The sequence below is a fragment of the Mixophyes fleayi genome, chromosome 5, assembly GCF_038048845.1.
Source record: "Mixophyes fleayi isolate aMixFle1 chromosome 5, aMixFle1.hap1, whole genome shotgun sequence".
Lineage (NCBI taxonomy): Eukaryota > Metazoa > Chordata > Amphibia > Anura > Limnodynastidae > Mixophyes > Mixophyes fleayi.
Window position 1 is genome coordinate 21071944 of NC_134406.1, and position 22910 is coordinate 21094853.

General features: G+C 40.3%; 1 protein-coding gene across 1 annotated transcript in view; it reads right to left on the reverse strand.

Annotated features, from left to right (window-relative positions):
* Positions 1–5612: 5612 nt before the first annotated feature.
* COL1A2 (collagen type I alpha 2 chain) overlaps positions 5613–22910 on the reverse strand; it is a 35646-nt gene continuing 18348 nt past the window's right edge. The window contains exons 23-50 of the mRNA XM_075211795.1: positions 22611–22709; positions 22395–22448; positions 21889–21942; positions 21642–21695; positions 21176–21229; positions 20360–20404; positions 20020–20118; positions 17931–18038; positions 17598–17651; positions 16806–16859; positions 16670–16723; positions 16524–16577; positions 16317–16424; positions 15979–16032; positions 15825–15878; positions 14971–15132; positions 14076–14183; positions 11715–11822; positions 10773–10826; positions 10050–10157; positions 9208–9261; positions 8977–9084; positions 8769–8822; positions 8552–8659; positions 8033–8282; positions 7384–7568; positions 6841–7083; positions 5613–6051 (exon numbers count right to left, since the gene is read on the reverse strand). Coding sequence (XP_075067896.1) covers positions 5905–6051; positions 6841–7083; positions 7384–7568; positions 8033–8282; positions 8552–8659; positions 8769–8822; positions 8977–9084; positions 9208–9261; positions 10050–10157; positions 10773–10826; positions 11715–11822; positions 14076–14183; positions 14971–15132; positions 15825–15878; positions 15979–16032; positions 16317–16424; positions 16524–16577; positions 16670–16723; positions 16806–16859; positions 17598–17651; positions 17931–18038; positions 20020–20118; positions 20360–20404; positions 21176–21229; positions 21642–21695; positions 21889–21942; positions 22395–22448; positions 22611–22709 — 2688 coding nt within the window. The 3' untranslated portion in view covers positions 5613–5904. The remainder of the gene's footprint in view (positions 6052–6840; positions 7084–7383; positions 7569–8032; positions 8283–8551; positions 8660–8768; positions 8823–8976; positions 9085–9207; positions 9262–10049; positions 10158–10772; positions 10827–11714; positions 11823–14075; positions 14184–14970; positions 15133–15824; positions 15879–15978; positions 16033–16316; positions 16425–16523; positions 16578–16669; positions 16724–16805; positions 16860–17597; positions 17652–17930; positions 18039–20019; positions 20119–20359; positions 20405–21175; positions 21230–21641; positions 21696–21888; positions 21943–22394; positions 22449–22610; positions 22710–22910) is intronic.

Sequence of the window (22910 nt, forward strand, 5' to 3'; positions counted from 1 at the left end):
AATGTCCGGGAGTCTGACAAATTAATTGTTAATTCTCACGGTCCCAGGGGGCAGCAGGCCATGCTCCTGCAATGGAATCCCGTCCACTGCTAAGTAAAGTGGGTGGAACAGGAGACTCAAAGACGTAATTCGCTGCAAATCGCATTATTTCGGCCCCCCACCCCCCTGCAGAGAGCTGAAGCAATCGCGAGACTGCATCAAGGTGGGGGGGCAAAATGACGCAATGTCCCGGAGTGGGGGAATCTCAATTCTTGGCAAGTATGACCAGGAGCACAGCACAACAAGGAGTGCACCGAAAACAAGTACACAGCAAAAGCATACGTGCCAACTTGACTCCCGAAATCCAGGTCGGTCTCCCGGACTCCCAGGAGAGTTGGCAATTCTCCCGCTTCCGGCAAATACCTGCTCAAAATAATGTGATTCGCTGTGAATCGCGTCGTTTTGGCCCCCGCATAAAAAAAATAATCATTTTCAATGTGGGGGCGGGGCTAAAATAACGCAATTGACCGTGTCCCACCCCCTCCTGCCCTCTGGTCACGCCCCCTGTCCGGGATTTCCCGTACTGAAAAGTAGGCAAGTATGAGCAAAAGATAGCTGGAGCCTGGATGTTCACACAAGGTCTAGCATAGGATTCGTACCAACAATACTCTTCCTCCTAGCAAAACAACTCATACTTAATGTAGGCCATAAACAAGTGTGTGTGAGAAAGGGGTGGGGCTATTAGACTTCCTATATAGTTGAGAAGTATGTTGCATTCAAGTAGAAAGTACAGTAAATAAAGGTACTCACAAGTCTTATTTTAGATACATTGATATTTTCCTTTCATGGACAAGCACTGGAAATGACCAGCTCTGCATGATCACTAAATTAACTTTGTAGATGTCGCTGTAAAACTGCAGGATGTTAAAGTAATAGCCACTTTGTACAGTACGCCTGCTGAGAGACATCCTCTTTTACATAAAAGAAGTTTTATCAAACTTAAATAAACAATTGCCCTTAAGTCAGTTAAAATGCATCAGGCTAATTTAAAGGAAGGGCTAGTGGTGTTTAGCACTTCTGCCTCACAGCACTGGGGTCATGAGTTTGATTCCTGACCATGGCCTTATATGTGAAGTTTGTATGTTCTCCCCGTGTTTGAGTGGGAAACCTCTGGTGTTCTCCCACACACAAAAACATACTAGTAATTTAATTAACAGCTATTAACTTGACCCTAGTGTGTGCTCGTGTGTGCGTGTGTGTGCGTGTGTGTGCGTGTGTGTTAGGGAATTTAGACTGTAAGCTCCAATGGGGCAGGGACTGGTTTGAGTGACAAATATTCTCTGTACAGCGCTGCGGAATTAGTGGCGCTATATAAATAAATGATGATGATGATGATGAGGATCTTATCAGATTGATAATAAGGATGAATGTTACCCTCTCTGCACTTTGTATAGTCCAGGTTAATCAAGTTTGGATTTCTGTGGATTTGTGTACTCTATGACATTGATGATATGTCATATCAGTAATATGTCATTAGCTTTACTTTATAGATATAGATACTTTATACTTTATAGACTAGCCACAAAAGAATTGCACACGAATGGGCTCTCGCTTTGTCTAGTAGTTTTCTATACTAGCAGACAGCAGAGCTTTGTATTGCAGTCCCTGGAGAGGTGAGACTGAAAGTGGGGATCCTATTTTTCTGGTTGTAGGGGTCCAAGATTTCTCATTGCAGTCCTGTAAATGTGGGTGAACTGACTGAACGGAACACGGAATCTTGTTGGCTTTCCAAAACTTTTCTTGTTACCTGTAACTCTGCGTCACTTTGCTTGTACCCAATAAAAGAGTTCGCCTCACTCAACTTTTTATTCTCCACAATTCTTTTAAACTCATTAAGTCCTTCTATAAGTTTGACTTTTTTAGATTTTTTTTTTAAAGTTGATCTCCATCTCATTTGTTTACTCTTCTATCATTTATTTAGCACATTCTACAAAATGACAGCTAGAATCTAATTGGTTGCTATAGGCAACATCTCCACTTTTTCAAACTCGCAGTTTAGTAAATCTATCCCCTAGTGTCCACGTAGTCCTTTATAGTCTTATAACTATCTCCTATTTGCTGTTACGACTATGCAGCTTTTTTTTTAATCTTTTGTCCTGCACACTCCACATATGATCACTCTTTTAAGGCTGCATTTGAAAAGTGTCAGTGTGTCAATCATCTGCTGTTACTGACCTACTGGTACTGATTGGCCATCAGACACTCACCCACTCTGTGTCCGCTGTGCACCAATGTGGTTCCCCCAATTGTAGGGGAATAGCCACTGCCATTACCATGGTCCTTCACCTGCTCCGGGAACCACTTGCTTCTAGGTGGTGTTTGTAGTTGCTGCAGCACCTCTTTGCTCGTTCCTTTGACCGCTTACTGTGGATCAGAACCGCTGGTTAGTGGGCAGAGTGCTGACCTTGATGCTGGGATCAACACAGGGCACCCGGGGGGTAAGATGAGAATATCATGTGTAGGTCACAAGAATGCATCACTATATTACCAATGTTTCATTCTGCAACAAGACAGTATGCAGGGTTATCAGTGGTCGTAGAAACGTAGAGCTTCATGGCAGGAAACAACCTACAGCTCTATGGGGGGGTATTCAATTAGCCCAGAGCTTCCGTCGCGTTAAAGCTATTACCTATATCCCCCCCCCCCCTAGTATAGGCAGCCCCTTTGAATTTTCAACAACAAAAATAGTTATTTATGCATCTGCAATTTCTTTACCTTATTCAACGTATCCATCTCCTTCAAGTCTTACTATTCCTCCCTTTGCTTTTTCCTTTCACTAATGTATCTGAAGATCACTTTATCACCCTTTATTACTGTCTGTACCATGTTTTCTTCTGTTTGCACTTTCCATTTTATTGTGTTTTTAGGCTCTTTTAGACTAGCTTTATATGCGTCTTTATTCTCCTCTGATCGGGACTATCTCTGTTTCTTATATGCAGTTTTCTTAACACCATATTTGCTGAATTTTTTGACCCCCCCCCCCCACCGTGGGGGGAAGGAGTTAGCAATGTGTTTCGTGTCATCACGGATTACTACCCACTGCGCAATTGCGAGATTTACATAATCGCGCAGTCTGTATATTGGACATTGCTAATCGATGGTCACTAGACCAGAAATTCTCTCCTACAAAAACATTTGCTAGTGTGTCTCTATTTCTGAGCTTCTTTGTATGTTGGTTGCCTAACTAAGTACATGGAAAATGCCTCATCCAAGCAACCCAAAAGCTCCGCTGTCATGGCTGACAAATCGTTATGTTTTCTGTAGAGAACCTCAGTTTAGCTGACAGCCATCCATGGCTCCAACATACCAGTGGTTATCCATATACAAAATGTGCACTGCACCAATATAATCCTTAGAGTAAATTATGAAGACATAATTAATCAATGAGGAGTTATGTTACCCTAGATGGGCAAAATACATCAAGTTTCTGTTATTCAGGAACCTGTAAGGTGACTTCCTTATATTATATAGTGGAAGGCATGTTATTGTGTATAGAAATGTACTCAACTGTTCATAATGAATATTGACGTGATGACAACACTGCTTATTGGTAACAAGTGATAACTCTTCTCACCAGGTATACAGTTGTTGAATGTTTACATGTTTTAGTGTTACTACTATTACAGTGTTGGGCAACAGGCTGCTCTACGGGCCGCCAGAAGCCCGCTGAGCCTTCCCCTGCAGCCCACCAGCCGACTGCACCCTCTCTTATTCGCAGAGAATGAGGCAGAACAGGGGCCAGCCAACTTCAGCATCACGTGACCTCCTCCGCACAGTCATGCTTCATATCCGGAGGAGGGGAGGGGGGGTGCACTGTGCTCTCCCTCTTTCCTCTGTGCAGCGCTTTTGACCTTCCTGAGCCTAGGGAGCTGTACATGCAGCCCTCTAGCTGAGGGGTAGGCAAACTGCGGCTCTGCAGGTGTTGTTAAACTACAAGTCCCAGCATGCTTTGCCAGTAGATAACCAGCAGATAGGTGGCAAGGCATGCTGGGATTTGTAGTTTCACAACACCTGGAGAGCCGCAGGTTGTCTACCCCTGCTCTAGCTAAACCAAGTCGGCCACCACTGTTCTATTACACCAATGTAATTGATTGATTGATTTAACCGGTTACTAAATGCAAACTATCAAGCAGGAGTGTCTGATTGGACAAGCTGCAGCAGCCGTCCAATCAGCTCTCACCAACACTCTAATTCATTCCTGCTCACTTTCAATACCAGGATCTGTTGCTGAGAGGGAGTACCGTTGTAATATTGGTTGGGGGGGGGGCAGGACTGGGGTTAGTAAAGTAAAAATCCCAGACTGGTGTTCTTCATCATGTATCTACCTTTTTTTAAATCTGTGGCCAAAAAATGCTTCATAGATCCACATATACCTTTGTTCCTTTGACACATATCAAGTAAATCACAGTTATTAGAGAAGAAAAATGCAAAAGCAATTTTAGCTTTAGCAGAATTAGCTAAGACGTAAAGCAGTATAACAATGACATTCACAAGGACATTTAGAAAAACTGGTGCAGCAGTAAAAGGTGCTATAATCCATGGGAATGATTCAGACATTCAGTTTCATTGTATATACTCAGGGGCAAACGCAGGATTTGTAGAGGGGGGTTTCCACACCACACCGCTAGTGGGCGTGACCAGCATGCATGGGGGCGTGGCTATAATATTAGACAGTGCTCAGCTGCTCTCCAACTCTTCCTATCCCCATAATATACATGGGCAATGCTACATGCACTACTGTTAGCTGCAAGCAGCTCTCCATTTTTCAAGCAGAGCTGTGTGAAGCGGGAGCAGGGTCCAGCCACCTCAATTATACAGTGCCCCTGGCTTGGAGGGGGGTTTCCAGGCACTGGGAAACCCCCCTCGGTTTGCCTATGATACTACACTAGAACAATGACAGCATCTGATTGGTTGATTTGGGGATTCATCGCCTTTTTTTTTTTTTTTTTGCCAGTTTTTATAAACGTCCTCACCATGGCATACACATTTCACCTCCATTCATATATTATTAAAACAAAGCAAGCACTTATGCCTCCGAGCTAAAGCTTCCAGCCAGTTCTAAGCAAGAAACTTTACTCACCAATAATAACTTGGTTGTGGACATTGGACATGCTTTATTTTTCATATTTTTATCCACAATTTATTAAAACATCTCACATATACAAAACAAGAACACATTGTTGAGAGATTGATGTCTCTTTAAGCCCAATTGAGATGATCATTTTGGAGATACTGTAAGACAGTGAGCACCTGATTTAAAGGAAGGGCAGACATTCCACGTGCTTTCCTGGTTTCCATGAATAGCTTTTGTTTAATTTGGAGACGTATCCTCCCAAGAACACACAATACAAGGATGTATAGAAAACCGGGTCTTACTCTTTATTAGCACCATTTCATTTGTTCAAGTACCTTTAATTAGCACCTCTGAAAAAACTGCCTTCTTTTCTGAACACCATTTTTACTTGCTGGAAACATGAAGACACTTTGGAATAAACGAATGAGGTAGTTAAAACCTGTGGAAGTCGTGGTTTTAAACTTCCTCCGTGGAAGGTATTCAAAGGCCACAAATGGTGCAAGCTTTCACGGTTTTTATTTAGGTTTTTGATTTTTTTTTTTTTCCATTACAAAAGCTGACATTTCCCCCCCCCATAACCGGATGTTAAAATCGTGAAAAACTTCCATGTCCTCCGATTGCATTGCACGATACTCCCTTTTTGATTTGTTTGTTTTGCCCAGGATTTAAGCACGTAAAGGAGTGGAATAAAAAAAATGGAAGGAGTCAGCTTTTGGTATAAAAAAATAAAAGAAAGGGCAAATACAAGATGTTACTTAAGTTAGTTTTTTTTGTTTGTTTAAATTGTTCATCTATTTGAAACAGACTGGGCCAATGTCCAATCCGAACTCTTGGTCTGCACCGCCAATGTCTAAAGGTGCAATGTCCAGGATGGGTAAGCGTGATGGTTTGTTTGTTCTGTATTCGATGACGGTTCTTCCCCATTCACCAGTGTGTTGCTGAAATAAAGGGTTAAATCGATTAGTTATGGCTTATTAACAAAAAACATAAAAGAATGACGCGGAAAGTCATAGTTTCCAGCTGTCCCTAATTTTCAGGGGAAAGTACTGTAAGATTTCTTCCTGGCAATGTCCTTTACAGGGGCGTACCGAAAAAAACCCCCAAAAACCGCGAGAGAGCTGCTGCGCATGCGCCCTCTCGCATGCACAGCAGCTGGTAAAGCAGTGGCGCACGCAGGGGGGGTTTCTGGGTCTCCAGATACAATACAGCACCGCCGCGGACGCTTCTTTGACAGCGCCGCGGCTGCTATATAGTACAGTGCCGCTCTGTAGGGCACTTCTTTAACGGAGGGGAGGGGTTTCTGGAGACCCAGAAACCCCCCCTGCGTGCGCCACTGCTTTACCAGCTGCCCCATACACTTCTTCTGCTGTACACTTAATGCATTACCCGCTATGAGTCTGGTGGCCCGGCAATACAGAATCACGCTCTCAAGGCTCATAAGTGCAGAGAGGGGCCTGTTTTGAACAGACAATGAGCCTGTGTATGTTCAGAAGAGCATAGGGGGCTCTAGAGGGGTGGAATAGAATCACTAAGTCCTCCCCCAAATTTTGCCATGGGCCTCGAAACACTTTTGGAGACAATAAATCATCATCGTTTTTAGGATATCTTCTGTAACACATATGTAATGAAATCTCAAATACATTAAATGTGTGGATGTGTTTTTTCTAAGGATAAAGTACATTGTCTAACAAAATCGGAGTCGTGAAAGGTATCGGCCCTTTGCTTACCGTGCAGCTGTCTTCAAGGACGCTGAAAGTGAATCTGCTGTTGCCTTCTGCTCTCAGTTCCACGTCGTTAGATCCCTGCAGGAGAATGGCCTTCTTCAGATTGCCAGTCTCTCCGTCCATGTAAGCGATGCTGTTCTTGCAGTGGTAGGTGATGTTCTGAGAGGCATGGTTAGCCAGAAGGCGCATGAAGGCAAATTGGGTAGCCATGTCCTTAGAGGTGATTCCTTCATCGTTGTATTCAAACTATTGAAGGAACAGAACATGTATTAACTTTATATATCTGGACAAACATGATGTACTAGTTAATAAATATTGTACATTAAAAAATAGGAGTTATTAGAGTTGCAATTATTTATTGTGCTCCAGAACCTCTCTCTACCTTAATTTCTTTTTAAAATTATAACAGAATAGTTATGTTTTGAGTCACAGGTCAGCGAGTATATTACACTACTATGCAGAGGGACAAAGCACGAATGAAAAATTTGCATTTCCATGCCTGTGGTCTGGTTATAATATTACAAGGCTCAGGGAAAGGTGACTTACCTGTGTGCCACCGTTAATGGTCTCTCCGAACCAGACGTGTTTCTTATCCTGGCTGGACTTGTACCAGTTGTTCTGTGAAATGCTATCTGGGTTGGCGTGGATGCAGGTCTCACCAGTGGAGAAGTCGCAGAATACTCTGATGGCATCAGAAGTGCAGCCTTGGTTGGGATCAATCCAGTAGAATCCTATGAGAAAAATTATAGCCATGTGATGTGGGAGTGGGAAGAGGTGGATGGACTAGCATGCTGGCTCAGTGGTTAGCACTGGCTTATTGGTTAGCACTTCTGCCTCACAGCGCTGGGGTCATGAGTTCAATTCCCGACCATGGCCTTATCTGTGTGGAGTTTGTATGTACTCCCCGTGTTTGTGTGGTTTTCCTCCGGGTGCTACGGTTTCCTCTCACACTCCAAAAACATACTGGTAGGTTAATTGGCTGCTATCAAATTGACCCTAGTGTGTGTGTGTGTGTGTCTTTCTGTCTGTCTGTGTGTGTGTGTATGTCAGGGAATTTAGACTGTAAGCTCCAATGGGGCAGGGACTGATGTGAGTGAGTTCTCTGTACAGGGCTGCGGAATTAGTGGCGCTATATAAATAAATGGTGATGATGAATGGTGATGATAGATTCGCTTGAGAACAGAAATATACTGACCGCTGCTCCATTCAGGGTGGCTGAGTCTTAAGTCGCGGCAGGTGCGGGCAGGGTACTTCCTTGAGCCTTCTGGGGTAATGATGGTCTCGATTTGGTTATTCAAAGATTTCAGAGTAGAATCAACTTCGTAATCCTTGGGTCTGCGGGCAGGCTGGTCAGCTCTGTAGTATTCATCTCCGCCATGACCCATGTCGTATCCACCTCCAGATGATCCGGGGTGACCAGGAAGACCTTGAGGTCCAGGGGGACCCTATACAATATAATAGAAAACAATAGGCATGTGACCAAACTTCCAAGATGTAAAATCAAAGTTCTAATCTAGTTAAAGAACAATAAGTATAGGAGCTAAACCATGAGAAGATTTACTGAGGTTAGACCAGATTTACTGAAGTTAGACCATTGCCCACCCAAAGATGTTACTATTAACCTTGCAGGTTCTTCTCAAGCAGTTGTCAGGAGGACTTAATAGAACAACTTATAAGCCAAGATACATAAATATTTTCTTAGGTTGTTACTTACAGCGGGACCACTGAAGCCAGGAGGGCCACGAACACCAACGGGACCGATGGCACCAGCATGTCCAGAACGACCTTCTTTGCCTGGGGGACCGGAAGGACCTGATGGACCCTGAAATATAAGAATTATTCAGACATTATTAACACCATCAGAAGAAAAGCCTAAGGCCACACTTAAATAATAATAATTTACATTCTTAAATAATAATACATTTACATACCCGTGGACCAGATGGACCAGTTGAACCAGCGACACCAGTTTCTCCTGGAGTACCCTGGGTGAAAAAGACGAAAAAATATGCATAGTTAAAATCTGCCAAAAAAACAATTGAAGTAAAAATATTGGGGTGTGCGTCAATGTTATATGATTTGTCAGCTTGCTGCGATTGTTTTCTGAAAGTTTATTTGCCTGAGAACTGTTATACTTACAGCAGGACCGGGCAGACCAGATAAACCGTTGTGACCTTTAGCACCATCGCGACCTCGTCCTCCGGGCCCACCGCCCTCTCCTTTGTCACCACGTGTTCCTTGTGGACCCTAATAAAGAAGAAGGCTTGTTAGCTAAGCTCATGGACTCAGGTCATCCTATATAATGATCCACGAGCTGCGTATGCTCGAAGGGATGAACGTCTATCAATTAGAATCAAACAATATACTTACAGATGGACCTCTAGCACCAGCGGGACCAACAGAGCCGACATTACCATGAGGACCCTAAAATAAAGAAAATGTGTGTAAAGTAGGTTAAGGATATACTGTATGAAATCTATAAGGCAATATTGCTAAAAGACAAATTGTTCCCTCAGGGGAGGGCTGGCAAATTTTAGCCCGGGGGGGGGGGGGGGAAGGGGGCAAGACTCGATTCAATAGCCTATTAGGAACATTTTAAAGAAAAAAAAAATGCAGGTGGCCCAGTGAACCAGCCCAAGGAAGCCAGTTATGGGGGCGGCCCAGGGGGCAGATGCCCCCTGCCCCCTTGCCCAGCCTAACCCTTAGTTCCCTTAAGTAGATGTAATATCATGTATAACAAGGTAATGCTATTAATACTACTGTATCTGCAATCATAGAAATAGCTAGAAAGTGTTGGTCAGTGTTTAAGACCACGTGTTATTGGTGACCCAAGTTCAAATCTTATTATCTCACCACAAATTCATCACTTGTGTGTGTGTGGTCAGATTATCCATATGAAAACCAATAGGTGTCATTATTATTATTATTATTATTAATAATAATAATTTAGAATGTTAAGTGTAACGACTGCAAAAAACAACGACTGAGAATTTTGCTGGAGAACCTTCATCTGAAACCCTCTGTAAGCTCAGTAAGGCCTTGGGAATGAACAGCATGAAAATAAGAGTGTAAGCTCAGCTGCGTCGGAGTACAGCGCCATCACTCATGCAAAGTGTATTACTTACAACAATCATTCTTAAAATTTAAAAAACATTTTAAGTTCCAGAGGAGGGTAAAAGCTGTTAATATCAAAATAAGTAATATCAACTTACAGACTCGCCACGGTTTCCAGATTTACCAGAGGGACCGGTAGCGCCGGGGGCACCAAGAGCTCCAGCTCCACCAGCAGGGCCAGTGTTACCAGGATATCCACGTTCTCCCTATATGAGAGCGACATTGTTACACGCTGTTGGGTAAATGTCATAGAAAAACAGAGTGATACGCTGACGGTACAGACAGAGGGCCTCATCTAAGAAGTGCAAAGGTCGTGGTGCGGCACAAAGCCCCCTTTGGTGATGTCATGCGCCTTGGTTTGTGCTGCTGCACTTAGAATTATGCCAAAGGGCGCTGGTTTGAGGAGCAAGATGGCCGAGGGATGGAAGTTTAGCAGAGTTTGACAATTTTTGTGGCAAAAATGAGATGTAAATTTTAAAATAAGACGAATGAGTGGAAAGGGGGTATATTTTAAGAGCACTTCCCGCTGTGTAGAAGGGCGTACAGCCAAACAAAAGTTTGATTTTACCCTCAACGTTAAGAGGTTTCACCAAGTAGTATTGTAAGGGAATGAAAGGGATTGTTCTAAAGTTGAAGGAGGTTGGACTTTAATGTGACGTTTCCAATTTTGCACAATGCACCTCTAAAGAATTAGGTGTACTTTAATTTTGCATCTGCGTTTCCAAATACCGAAAGACAGGCATGCCCCTTGAACCAAAGTGATTTGGGGTGATTATGCTACCTAATAAAGCCCAATATAATACAATTGTTGTCTCACTTACCTTGGGGCCTGCAAGACCGTCACGGCCGGGGGCACCATCGTTTCCGGGGTGGCCCTAGAGAAAAGGGAATGTTAAGTTTTATTACCAGATAAACTCTGTAAGTAAAAAAAGCTAAACGACAATAATACAATTAAACACAGGTGAGCTCAAGCTGCAAAAGGATAGGTAACCTGTATTTTCAGTGTATTATTTGGGTTTGGAAAAACGTTTCTATGAACAGATGTGTTTGAGGACTGTGAAGGATGGGGGACTACTGTGGAGTTTGTGGGCACCGGGTAGTAAATTCCAGAGGTAGGCTGCCACGCTGGAAAAGTGTTTAAGGCATGTATAGAAAGACTTGATGTAACGCATCGTGGGTGGAGGGAAGGATGTGTTTTGAGTGTATTGTATTTGTAGAAGACATCACACATGATGGAAGAAATAAGGTGTGACACAATTAACAAGTATAAAGAATGTGTGGCAGAAAAGGAACAGTCAATGTCTAGAACATTTTTTCAAACATTCCAAAAGTAAGGATACATGGAGGCTATAAAATGTCTCATCTACTTATAAAATGTCTCATCTACTTATTATTTAAAATGCAGTTACACCCAAAAATGGAATTGTTTGAAAAATAGAACATGAAGGACAGATTCACTATTCTGCTTGAGGCTGACCAGCTGTGGTGTTGAAAAGTAAAAATGTAATGGAGTATTTTCTGCCTCTCCATTCCGATCTGAAACACCCAGAGCTTTTTAGACAATGACTAAAGCCAGGTATCACCGTGGGGCCAGAGAATTTCGCCTCTTCCTGTTTTATGCTTCTTGTATTTCAGGTCTTTGCAATCTGATCTAATTAAGTGTCAGCCCGTACAGGGGCATCAATGGTCAAGGTTGGGTCAATGATATTTTTCACCATATACTGCCTAAAGGACATTGCATGGACTCTTCATATTGTACTTACATCACGACCAGCTTCTCCAGCATGACCGACGGGACCAGCAGAACCAACAGTACCTGGGGGACCACGGGGACCTGCAGAACCAGCCAGACCAGAAGGACCAGGCTCACCCTATAAAGTCAAAAGTAAATTTATCAACAAACTATAGATTTCCACATTTGGTTATATATGGTTCTTATGAAAGATCAACACATATACCTCTATCCCTTTAAATCTGACATGGCAGATTGAAATAAATGTGTGTACTTGCCAGGTATGTGATCATCTAAAGATCTCCTTTTAAAATGTAATTAATTTGTATACACTTGAGGCAGCCATTTTGTGGGCGGAACCATAAATCATGTGAATGTGGCCAATCATTTCACTTGAGCTAGCAATATCACAAACTGGCTTATGACTGTGCAATACTTGTCCCTTCATAACGGACAGGTTCATTTCTCAAAAATATTGGTTCGGGCCACAAAATGGCTGCCTCTACTGTGTGTGGGCAATAGAGACACACAATGTCTGCCTGTAACCGTTGCTATGGCAACTGCTAAACATTGCCCCTCAAAGAATGTGCTAGGGCTTTTGTTTTTGATAAATCGCTCCATTTATACTTGTGTCGTACATTTATTTTAATCAAAACATCAGCACCCTAGAAACTAGAAATAAGATATACATACATATATATATATATATATATATATATATATATATATATATATATATATATATATATATATATATATATATATATTATCCCTAAATATATAACACTATGTGGATATCTGTATTGTATTGAGGAGAAAAAAAAAGAAAAAAGGGGGAATAAAGTATTTCTTATTATCTCTTTGTAGCATTTCATGCCTCGTTTAATTTATATATTACTGCTCTTATATTTGTCTTATTATACTAGCAGTATTTAATTTCTCTATATCAGTATAACAACTTGAATGAAAAATCCTATTTTAAATGTTTCTCTACACACATCCTGACATAATTAACTATCAATAAGACCCTCCTCTACTGGCTCCTTTTAATTTTTGAACCAATCATCTTTCAAGGAGATATATTCATTTGTAGTATGTGCTGTAACCACATTAAGCCTTAAGGAGGAGGTCCTCTGAAACGCGTCAGCCCTACGTCACAGAGCCTTGACGCCTGCCCTCAGTATGAAAATATTGGATCACTGGATACTAACGAGTACTCTCTTTAAAGCCTATTTAAATAGTACTTTTTATTTTTTTCCATTTAACGTTGTTTTGCATTTAATATCTCAGCAGACAAAGTAGATAGCCTACTACAGCTATCAAATGCTGCTGAGGGAACTGCAGCAAATAAAATCATCTGCTTCTTGTTAGACACATCTACTATAGTTATAAAAACATGTTTTTTTTATTGAATATGGAGTGACTGCAATTGAACTGAAACGCCGGCCTTTGGAATTAGAGGAATGCGGCTCTTCATTAGTTACTAGTCATAAAACAGTTGTGTTTGAGTGATCCCAGTCTGGATCATTTGCAGCAACGCGTTTTGCTCAGGTTATGAGTCATACAACGCAGCTGATAAACTGATAAAGGACTCTTCAGCTTATACTGTTGGACTCTGTTACAATGTTTCTTCTGTGAGAATTATCGGTCAGGTTATAAGCATCCCGGTGATACATTTAAAGCATAAGCATTGACATGTATATAAAGTTTCAACTGCTACATTATATTTAGATATAATTTCTATGACAGATTGAGGAATACATTTAGCACTTCTTATAAGAGTGGGTAATATATGATTTTTGATGTATAAATTAGATATGTTTGATTCATAGAGTTACAGTATATTCATATATATATATATATATATATATATATATATATATATATTTTAAACTTGCTATATAGCGCACTCTGACGGACTAGGTATAGTGTTTTTCCTTTTTTATTTTCTTTTTTTTTAAAATTTCATATTTTCTTCTCTGGTATTATTTGTGTATATATTAAATGTACTTGAACATCAAATTGTTTCTAAGAATTACTCCAATCGGTGACACTATTATGATTATCAATTTTGTACACTACATTAGAACTCATATTGTAGGGTGTGTTTTTTTATTTTAATTTGAAATTCCCCCCTGTATTGGATTTAGAATGATATAACATCTCAGCTCGGTAACACATACTGTCTGTGTATCGACTGATCTACTAACCGATAACATTCGTTCAGTAGAACTTAACACAACACAACGTTTTGGAAGTACTGTATACCTTGTAGTGCGTTTATTGTGCGTTAAGAAATGTTTATTTCCATATTAATTGCCAATGTGTTTCTATGTGTTCTATGGTATAATAATGCTATTTAGTTTTTAATAATCTGCAGTCGTTTGCTTACGTTTGACCCAGCGCCACCGTTAAGACCACGGTCTCCTCTTGTGCCAGGAAGACCAACAATTCCACGAGAACCGAGAACACCAGAAGGACCTGAGGCACCTGGGGATCCCTAAACCAATGCGAGAAACAGGAGATTATTATATATATATTTCCATAGTAGATAAGCAAAGCATATAACCCTCTGTAAATTATATTGTTATAATATACGGGTAATGTAATATACGTGTAAACTCCTGTTAAAAATATCTGTCTAAACAGAGAGTTTTGATGTAATTGCTTATAATTTGCGAGTTCTAATGTCATCACTTCAGTTTTCATTAGGAAAATGTGTGCATTGGAATAATGCGCACTTAATGCGCACTTACAGCAAATTATTACGGATACTAAATGTCACTTCGGAGATGTATAAACCTATATAAAGATTATTGGCCCGTGACTTTATGGTTACATTGGTAAACTATAATTGGACCACTGTCTATGACTTTTTAACTTAAGCATTCATGACGAAACTACTTCATGATATCATTAATATTACTAACATGTGTCCCTGTACAAATATGTTATATTAAAATTCCTTAAAAGCAAATCTCTATAATTTTATTTATCTGTAAAAAAAAGTCATGGCAAACTTGCTGAATTGTCATTACATCAGCGAATTTTTGCTAAAATATCATAAACTGGTTGTGTTTTACAGATTGTCTGGTAACAACAAAGTATATTATAGTCAAAAAACCAAGACTGTAAGGAAAATGTGTTGCTATCATGACAGATAATAAAAATCACTTTGTCTACACATTATTGGATCATGTACGATTTTGTTTTAACAATGATCGTGGTGGAGCTTTCTCTTAATCAAACGTGATCTATTCCACAAAAGTAATTTGAGAGTCACTTACAGCAGTGCCAGCTTCTCCAGATGGACCTTTGTCTCCGGCAAGACCTTGTGGGCCGCCGTGTCCTTGTTCACCAGGGCGACCAACTGGACCGCTGTCACCACGTGGACCTCTGGCTCCATCTTTGCCGGGTTGTCCAGTTGCACCAGAAGGTCCAAGAATACCCTATAAACAAACAATGTAACCTGTAGCTTGAATTTTATTAACAAGACAGGACAAACGTGGCAGTCTGATTTAGAATCCACCTTATGAACATATTTGTTGGGTTTTTTTTAAGCTTAATTTTTAAGGATGTTATTAAGTGGTATGACTAAGTATTGCCAGAAGGCATATTTTTGTGGTCTAAATATTACAACGTTTGTGGATGTTTTGTATGAGTATATTCAGCAGAAAGAGGAGGATAGAGTGTCACCTACTTTAATTCTCAACTACCCTGCATGGGCAGCTCACCGGTGTGCTGTATTGTCTATAGGTATATACATTATTTATACGCTATTTCTAATTGTACTAGAATTGTTCTAAAACGTTGATGTTTTATCCACTGGGAGCACAAAATAAGACAATTACTGAGACAAAATCCTTACAGATAGAGTTTCTTGCCCTCTCTAGGTCTAATTGCTGCACGGAAGAAGACACTTGCGCAGCAAAAATAATGTTATGTAAATAGCAATATCAGTAGTAGCAGGTCCTGTAATGGAAATGCTAATTTGCTAATTGCAGTTCTCAAACTATAAATACTCTTGCAGTTTAATAATTATAATTCTATTTAATTTTTTTTTCAGTTTGTTAACTAATATCTTTTTAAAAAACAAACAACTAAAGACTATGTGATATAAAACAAAAAAAAATGTACTTACAGCAGGACCGGGTGCTCCTACTCTTCCGGCAGAACCAGGGAATCCAGTTGCACCCTAGAGGTGAAACAGAAAAATGTTATGAGGTTTAAAGGTAACATTCCATGGTAAGCTTGATATACTGTACGTCATTGGCTAACAACTGTGTTGAACTTACAGCGGGACCGGAATCACCACGAGCTCCAACACTTCCGGCAGCACCACTTGGACCCTACAAAATTCAACAAAGACCTGTTAATCATGGAAGCGATACAAGCCACTACCTCCAGGTGACAATCGAGTTATAGCCAACGCCTGAAGCTCTACAGCCAGATCATTTAAAAGTATCATATATAATTACAAATCCCATTGATTTCAGGACTACCACCAAATGACTAAGACTGGGAAACGTAGTTTGACCACGATGACCAAACAAATTTCAGGGCCTGTAACCAGTTAATATATTACTCTGAGCTATGATGGTATCTGAAGGAATTTGGAGGTTGTCTAACTTACTGCTGGACCAGAAGAGCCAGCTGGGCCGAGGGCACCGGGTGCACCGAGTTCTCCTTTGGGTCCTTTGGGACCTCTGTCTCCCTTAACTCCGGCATGGCCAGCTGCACCCTGTTGAGATAACACATAACAATCTCCGTTTACTACATTTTTTATTACGGTTATTAAAGGAGGTTGCCATTTTTAATAACAAGAAGCCCAGCTACTTACAGGAGGTCCAGCAAAGCCTGTGGATCCAGCGGGACCGGCTTCTCCACGTTCACCCTGTCAAGAGAGAAAGCAGAAAAAATCATTGCTTAGACCCATTTACTTGTTAGCTATGAAATGCGTCCAGCTCCATAAAGGGTTCTACTTACAGGGGTACCACGGGGTCCAGCGAGTCCGGAAGGACCATTGGGTCCAGATTCACCCTAAAGAGATAACACCAATATTAAGACAAAAGTAGCACTCAAAATGTAATTGCTGTGCTATACAACGGAGCAAGGCCCTTACTCTATCTCCGGGACCACCAGCGGGACCAGGAGCTCCTGAAGCACCAGCTGGGCCCTACACGGAACAAAGGAAAAAAAAGAGATAGTGTCAGAGTGGAGACATCATGTGCAAGCAATACGAGCCACAACAAATACTGTTCTTTCAAATTGGAACTATAGGTATGTAATCTTTAATCTGCAAACCTATTATCAGGAAAGTTTCAAACACTGGGAAAAATGTCATACACATTGATATTACCACCGAGCATTTCTTGCTACGGTTACTGTGAGGAGCACTGCCAAATGGTTTAATAAGGAGAAGTATGGAGATAGGCATTTGAATATTAAATTCAGCATATTTTTATGTATTTACTATATTTGTACACATGATGTGTTTATATAAATAAATATATATATATATATATATATATATATATATATATATATATATATATGAATATATGTACCTTTTTTGGAAACTATGTTTTAGAGTATACCCAAAGGAAGAGATTCATTGATAAGAATGACTTTTTGGGGGTGGAAAGGTGGAATTGTTGCCCATAGCAACCACGCCACCAATCAGAGTCTGGCTATCATTTTCTAGAATGCACTAGTTAAATAATAGCCTGAATCTGATTGGTTACTATGAGTAACACCTCCATTTTTTCTTTTAGATGCTTTAGAAAATCTGCCCCTTGAGGTCTAAGGTTTCTAAAATATTTACCTTTAAATTAGTTGCCTTATCATTTATAAAATGAGTAGTGTCATAAAGAAATACATTAACCGATTAGCGTAAGCAATGCGATGTACTCACACGGGCACCATCTCTTCCTGAGCTACCATATTCACCACTGTTGCCATTATCACCCTGCAGAGTAAAAATGAAAAAAAAATGAATCAGAATAATCACATATCTTGATCATAATTCCAGGTGTTGCTTTAAACAAAAAATTGTTTCTATGTATTTGAACATATAAAACATAGATAGTAGTATTGAACTAGTACATAAATGACGATGTCTCACTGCAGGATTTTTCTTAGCATGCACAATTTTTAACACTATAATTTTTTGACTGCTCGCCTCAGAGTGGATTCTCTATAAAGCATGTAGACCAATGAACAATGTCCGTCATGTCTGACTAATTACCTTTTCTCCTTTGGGTCCTGGAAGTCCAGCTGTACCTCTCTCTCCTGGAATACCTCCGGGGCCTGGGGGTCCAACACCTCCGTTCAGTCCACCAGCACCAGGCTCTCCCTAGAAACAGAGGAGCATCATTGTGTTACCTCTCCAATTGAAAATATAAAGTATGAAAATCATTGCTGACCTATAATAACCATGAGTAGGAGCACATGATTAGTCATGACTGCGTCATGTGACCATCAATGTGATACCTGAGTAACAATACTGAACTATACATCATTGTTATCATGCAGACATCAATGGGACTAGATAGTACTGCTATCACTGTACTAACACTCAACTATTGATGATTTCGCTTAACTAGGTGTGAATTTACATGAGCACTACCTATTCATAACCTGGGAGTACTTTTTTTTTTATTACTCAACAAGATAGGAGTATTAGGAGGACTATCACTCAACAAAACATATCACTCAATGATCTGTATACACCACCACCTGAATGTATGACTGAATACTGATCATTACTACCATATTATGGCCAATGGGTACTATCTTCTGATGTTTTATGAGTATTACCACAGGATCATTAATGTTTATGAATACGTGATTATCTGTGAGCATTATAACGTGATTATCAATGAGTAGTACAACATGATTACAACATGATTGTTAAGATTGTTAAAGCGCTACGGAATTTGCTGGCGCTATATAAATAAATGTTGATGATGATGATGATGATGATGATGATGAAGAGTAGCAGTTTGTGATTAAAAATGAGTATTTGCTACTCTTCGTCCCTCCAGTGACCATATATTGCCTTCCCTTCTCCATAATCACTGTTCTTATTACTATTATTATTATTATTATCCTTTATTTGTTAGGCGCCACAAGAGTTCCGCAGCGCCGTACACAGCACAAACAGTAGACTAACCAAGGTGAAACATTACACACAGTAAACAAAAATACCAAAACTTCAGAGACTCCAGGCAGGCTAATGCAGTAAAGACGGAGCAGAAGAACAGGTATGGAGAACAAAGGGAAGAGGGCCCTGCTCAAATGAGCTTACATCCTAAGGGAGGGTAGACAGAACACAGGCACACAGGGAGCAAGTTGAAGAAGTGGGGAGAGAACAGGGGGGCTGAGAGGAGAGAGGGGGAGAGCAGGCAGAGGAGATAAGATGAGGGGGTTAGGTGTAAGGTTGGTAGGTTTTTAGGAACAGATAAGTTTTGAGTGCCTTCTTGAAGGAGGACAAATTGGGAGAAAGACGGATGGAGCGAGGGAGGTCGTTCCAGTGAAGGGGGGCAGCACTTACAGCAGTTCTTACAGCAGTCATTCACAATTCCCGCGGCAGCTCTAAATGTTATTCCCCTACCATATGTACAAGTATTCCCACGCCTCTTAGACCATAAGCCCATAGGAGGTTAGGGCCGTTTCTACCTTCTATTTCATGTCATTGGATGAATTTGTTTGTGATGATTGCCTTACTGTACACTGCTGCGTACTATATTGGTGCTTTATAAACAACCATTAATGATAATCAATGAATAATATAATAACGAACAATGTATAATATAATATGGCTCAACAATGTGTATTATTAAATGAATAGCAATGAGTAGTCTCATAACCGTCAGTGACTATTGTCACATGATCCCGTAGATTGCAAGCTGGGAGCAGGGCCCTCTTACCTCCTGTCTGTATTACCTAGTATTGTTTTATCGCTGTGTTTGTCCCCAATTGTAAAGCGCTATGTAATTTGCTGGTGCTGCATAAATAAATACTATCATATTTGTATCCATGTTATTATCCAATAATCACAGAGCAACGTGGTTGTCCATAAATATTATCCTTTGTTCACTTAAGAGAATTATATATATATATATATATATATATATATATATATAATATTTATTATTTGACTATATTTGTCATGGTATGTGATCATTAACGAGTATTATTACATACTGTACTGTGAGTATTATTACTACTAATGGATGAACTGTGCTGAATGACTGTGCCCCCAAAAAGTAACAGTATTTCAGTGGTCTACATATTCTGGATCTGATACGATTACATGTAAACCGTAAAAGTACCTTGTTTCCATCAGGTCCGGGGGCACCAGTTGGGCCACGTGGTCCAAGAGCTCCTTGAGGACCAGCTCCACCACTCTCACCAGGAGCACCACGTTCACCCTAAAAAGCAGATCGTTTAGTGGCATTAGCACCATAGCTGTCACAGTCCTTTACATGTCAAACGGGTAGAACGTGCCAACCAAGAACTAGGCTAGTCCTCCGTATAGATCTTAAGGTGTGTCTAATTTAAAAGAATTAAATACAATAAGAACAATGAAGGTCTACCAAAGAGGACAACTACATCTTGTGGTTGTGTGATCAAGTACAATCATTGAATAACTCAATTTAAAGTGATACTTACTCTAATGCCAGCAGCACCTCCGGGGCCAAAGTCACCAGGGGCACCCTAGATAAAAACAAGAAGAAATATTAGCTTTTTAAAATGTTGCATTTCAAGGAGGCTACTGGAACCTCAGTTCAGACAGACAGAATAGGTCTGGTTCTACGACAATGCTAGATAACATAATGTTATTCAGGGGCCTCATATGTGGCCATTATTTAGGGCTGCCAGGTGTTCTGACAAATCTCTTTTTCCCACCCCAAATGTTTTACTTACAATATAAATTTTCCCATCATTTAAACGGTTGATTAACCCAAATTAACAGGACAAGTTAGGTTCCTATCTAAGTGTCTGACCTTATTTGGACCTAGGACGATGTTTGGGGTTGGTTTTATGGCCTGAGCACCCCAGGTCACATAGTTGCCCTGTTTTTTCACTTCAGAATTTTGGGAGCCCTACTTGGTTCTACAAGAAGCCTTATGTTACCTTCATTGTATAGCATTGGTTCCAATTTTGATGACTACAGCACCCGCCTAAAGCGCTCACACAACCCAAAGCAGTAGGTTAACCAATAGCAGCCCAGTCAAGCTGGTGAGAAACATCACCATCCAATCATTTACTAATCTTCTACGTAGACTGAGTGACTGCACTGATTTCATTTGGTGACATTGGGAACACTAATAAGAAGGCTGAAGGTGAGAAATTACTTTGGTGACAATGGTCATATAAGACTCTTTGGAGGCCAGGTGCCAAACACTGTTCTACTGATCTATAACCATCTGTCTTTTTGTGATATCTACCAGCTAATTACTACTACCATTTAACTGGTTTACTTACTCTTTCACCGGGTTTGCCAACTTCTCCTGGGGGACCTCCGGGTCCGGGAAGACCCTAATAAAACAGAAGATGACATTATTAGACAATTGCATTGCTATTATGGATTAAATACACAGTATAATATATTTATAGAAGCACTGTGGCATATGTGATAGTGACACTAATATTTGAATGCTGTTATTTATTAAAACTATTCAAGAGATTATCACCCAAAGAACACCCATGCCCCTTTGACATTTATAGTAATCTCAGCATGGAAGTTACAATGGTCTTCTTAAAAATAGTCCTCACTATTAAAATCGAGTCAATGGAAAGTGTATGTTTAGGAGAAATTTTGGGAAAAGTGCAGTGTCTACATTGATAAATAGTTAGCGCGGTATAGAAATTAGTTTAGTTTTAGGTGTACAATGTTCCTCCGCTTGTTTGTGTTGTATTTCGGTGTAGAAGACAGTAGTGTGAATCTTACCTGGAAGCCTGGGGCACCAGTTTGACCTTGTTCTCCTTTCTCTCCTTGAGCACCCTGTGGATCAGATGCAAGGAATATATATTAGCGTTTAGGCTATTACGTGGAAAGAAGTTTTGCATTATTGCTAGGTGAATTTATAATCTTCATTCTAATGAATATTTGATGGTCCGGGACACACAAACACAATGCGTAGGGGATTGTTACATGCTAACAACAACTAATAAAATTATTGAAAGTCTCTACTTACACCAAGACCTAGGGGACCTTGAGCACCGTTGTTTCCATCTGGACCAGGAGCTCCCTGAAAACAACAATCAAAAATTATACAATGATTTTAAGGCAGAGAAGAGTCAATGAACTTACTGGAGTTCTCTTCCATTATAATAAAAAAGTTCCATTATAAGAACACATAAGAACCACTTTATGACTTTTATACCCTTATAATCTATACCAGGGGTGCAATATCCACATAAAATGTACAAGCCACAATAATATATCTAAGAGCTCCTATAAATAATATTCTTATACAGGTGGAGCAGACTTTATGGAAGTACTTTGCTCACCTAGCTCATCAAATAGCAACAAGTATTGTCAGTTATCACACCTTTTCTGATAAAATAGATTGTAATGGAGTATGTACTAAAGTCTACCCCATCTGTACGTATACAGGCCTCTATGTACCTAGTTATCTTTGCCTGCAAGTTTCCAACCTTCCAACTGTATCTATTCCACATGAATATACATTGCACTTACTCTGTTTCCTGCAGAACCTTGGTTTCCTTTCTCTCCGTTCTTTCCAGGTTCACCCTAAAAAATGGACAGAGCAATAGGATCAATAGGGATAATTCATATTCTGAATCTGTGCTTTAGGTTGTCAGGTTTGACTAGAGCTTAATATGGGGGTAAACTGCAAAGATTGACTTTCATATTTGCTAAAGGTGGGGGAAAAGGATTGTAGACAGCACTTACGTTTGGTCCCTTGGGTCCAGGGAATCCAATGCTACCGGGTTCGCCTCTAGCTCCAGCTGGACCAGCAGGGCCGGCGCGACCCTCGGTACCTTGGGGACCCTTGAAAATAAAACAAACTGGTTAATTCACCATTGCAAAGGAAAAGTTTAATGATATAATTGGTGATAATTTTCAGAGGATATTTATTAAGTAATGCAGTCCTAATCTCAACTATCTTTACTGTTGTTTACATCCAGGTTTGGAAATAAAGCTTACACTGATATTGGCGTTATTTGTTTTTTAAGGTTTGGACTGGCGGTA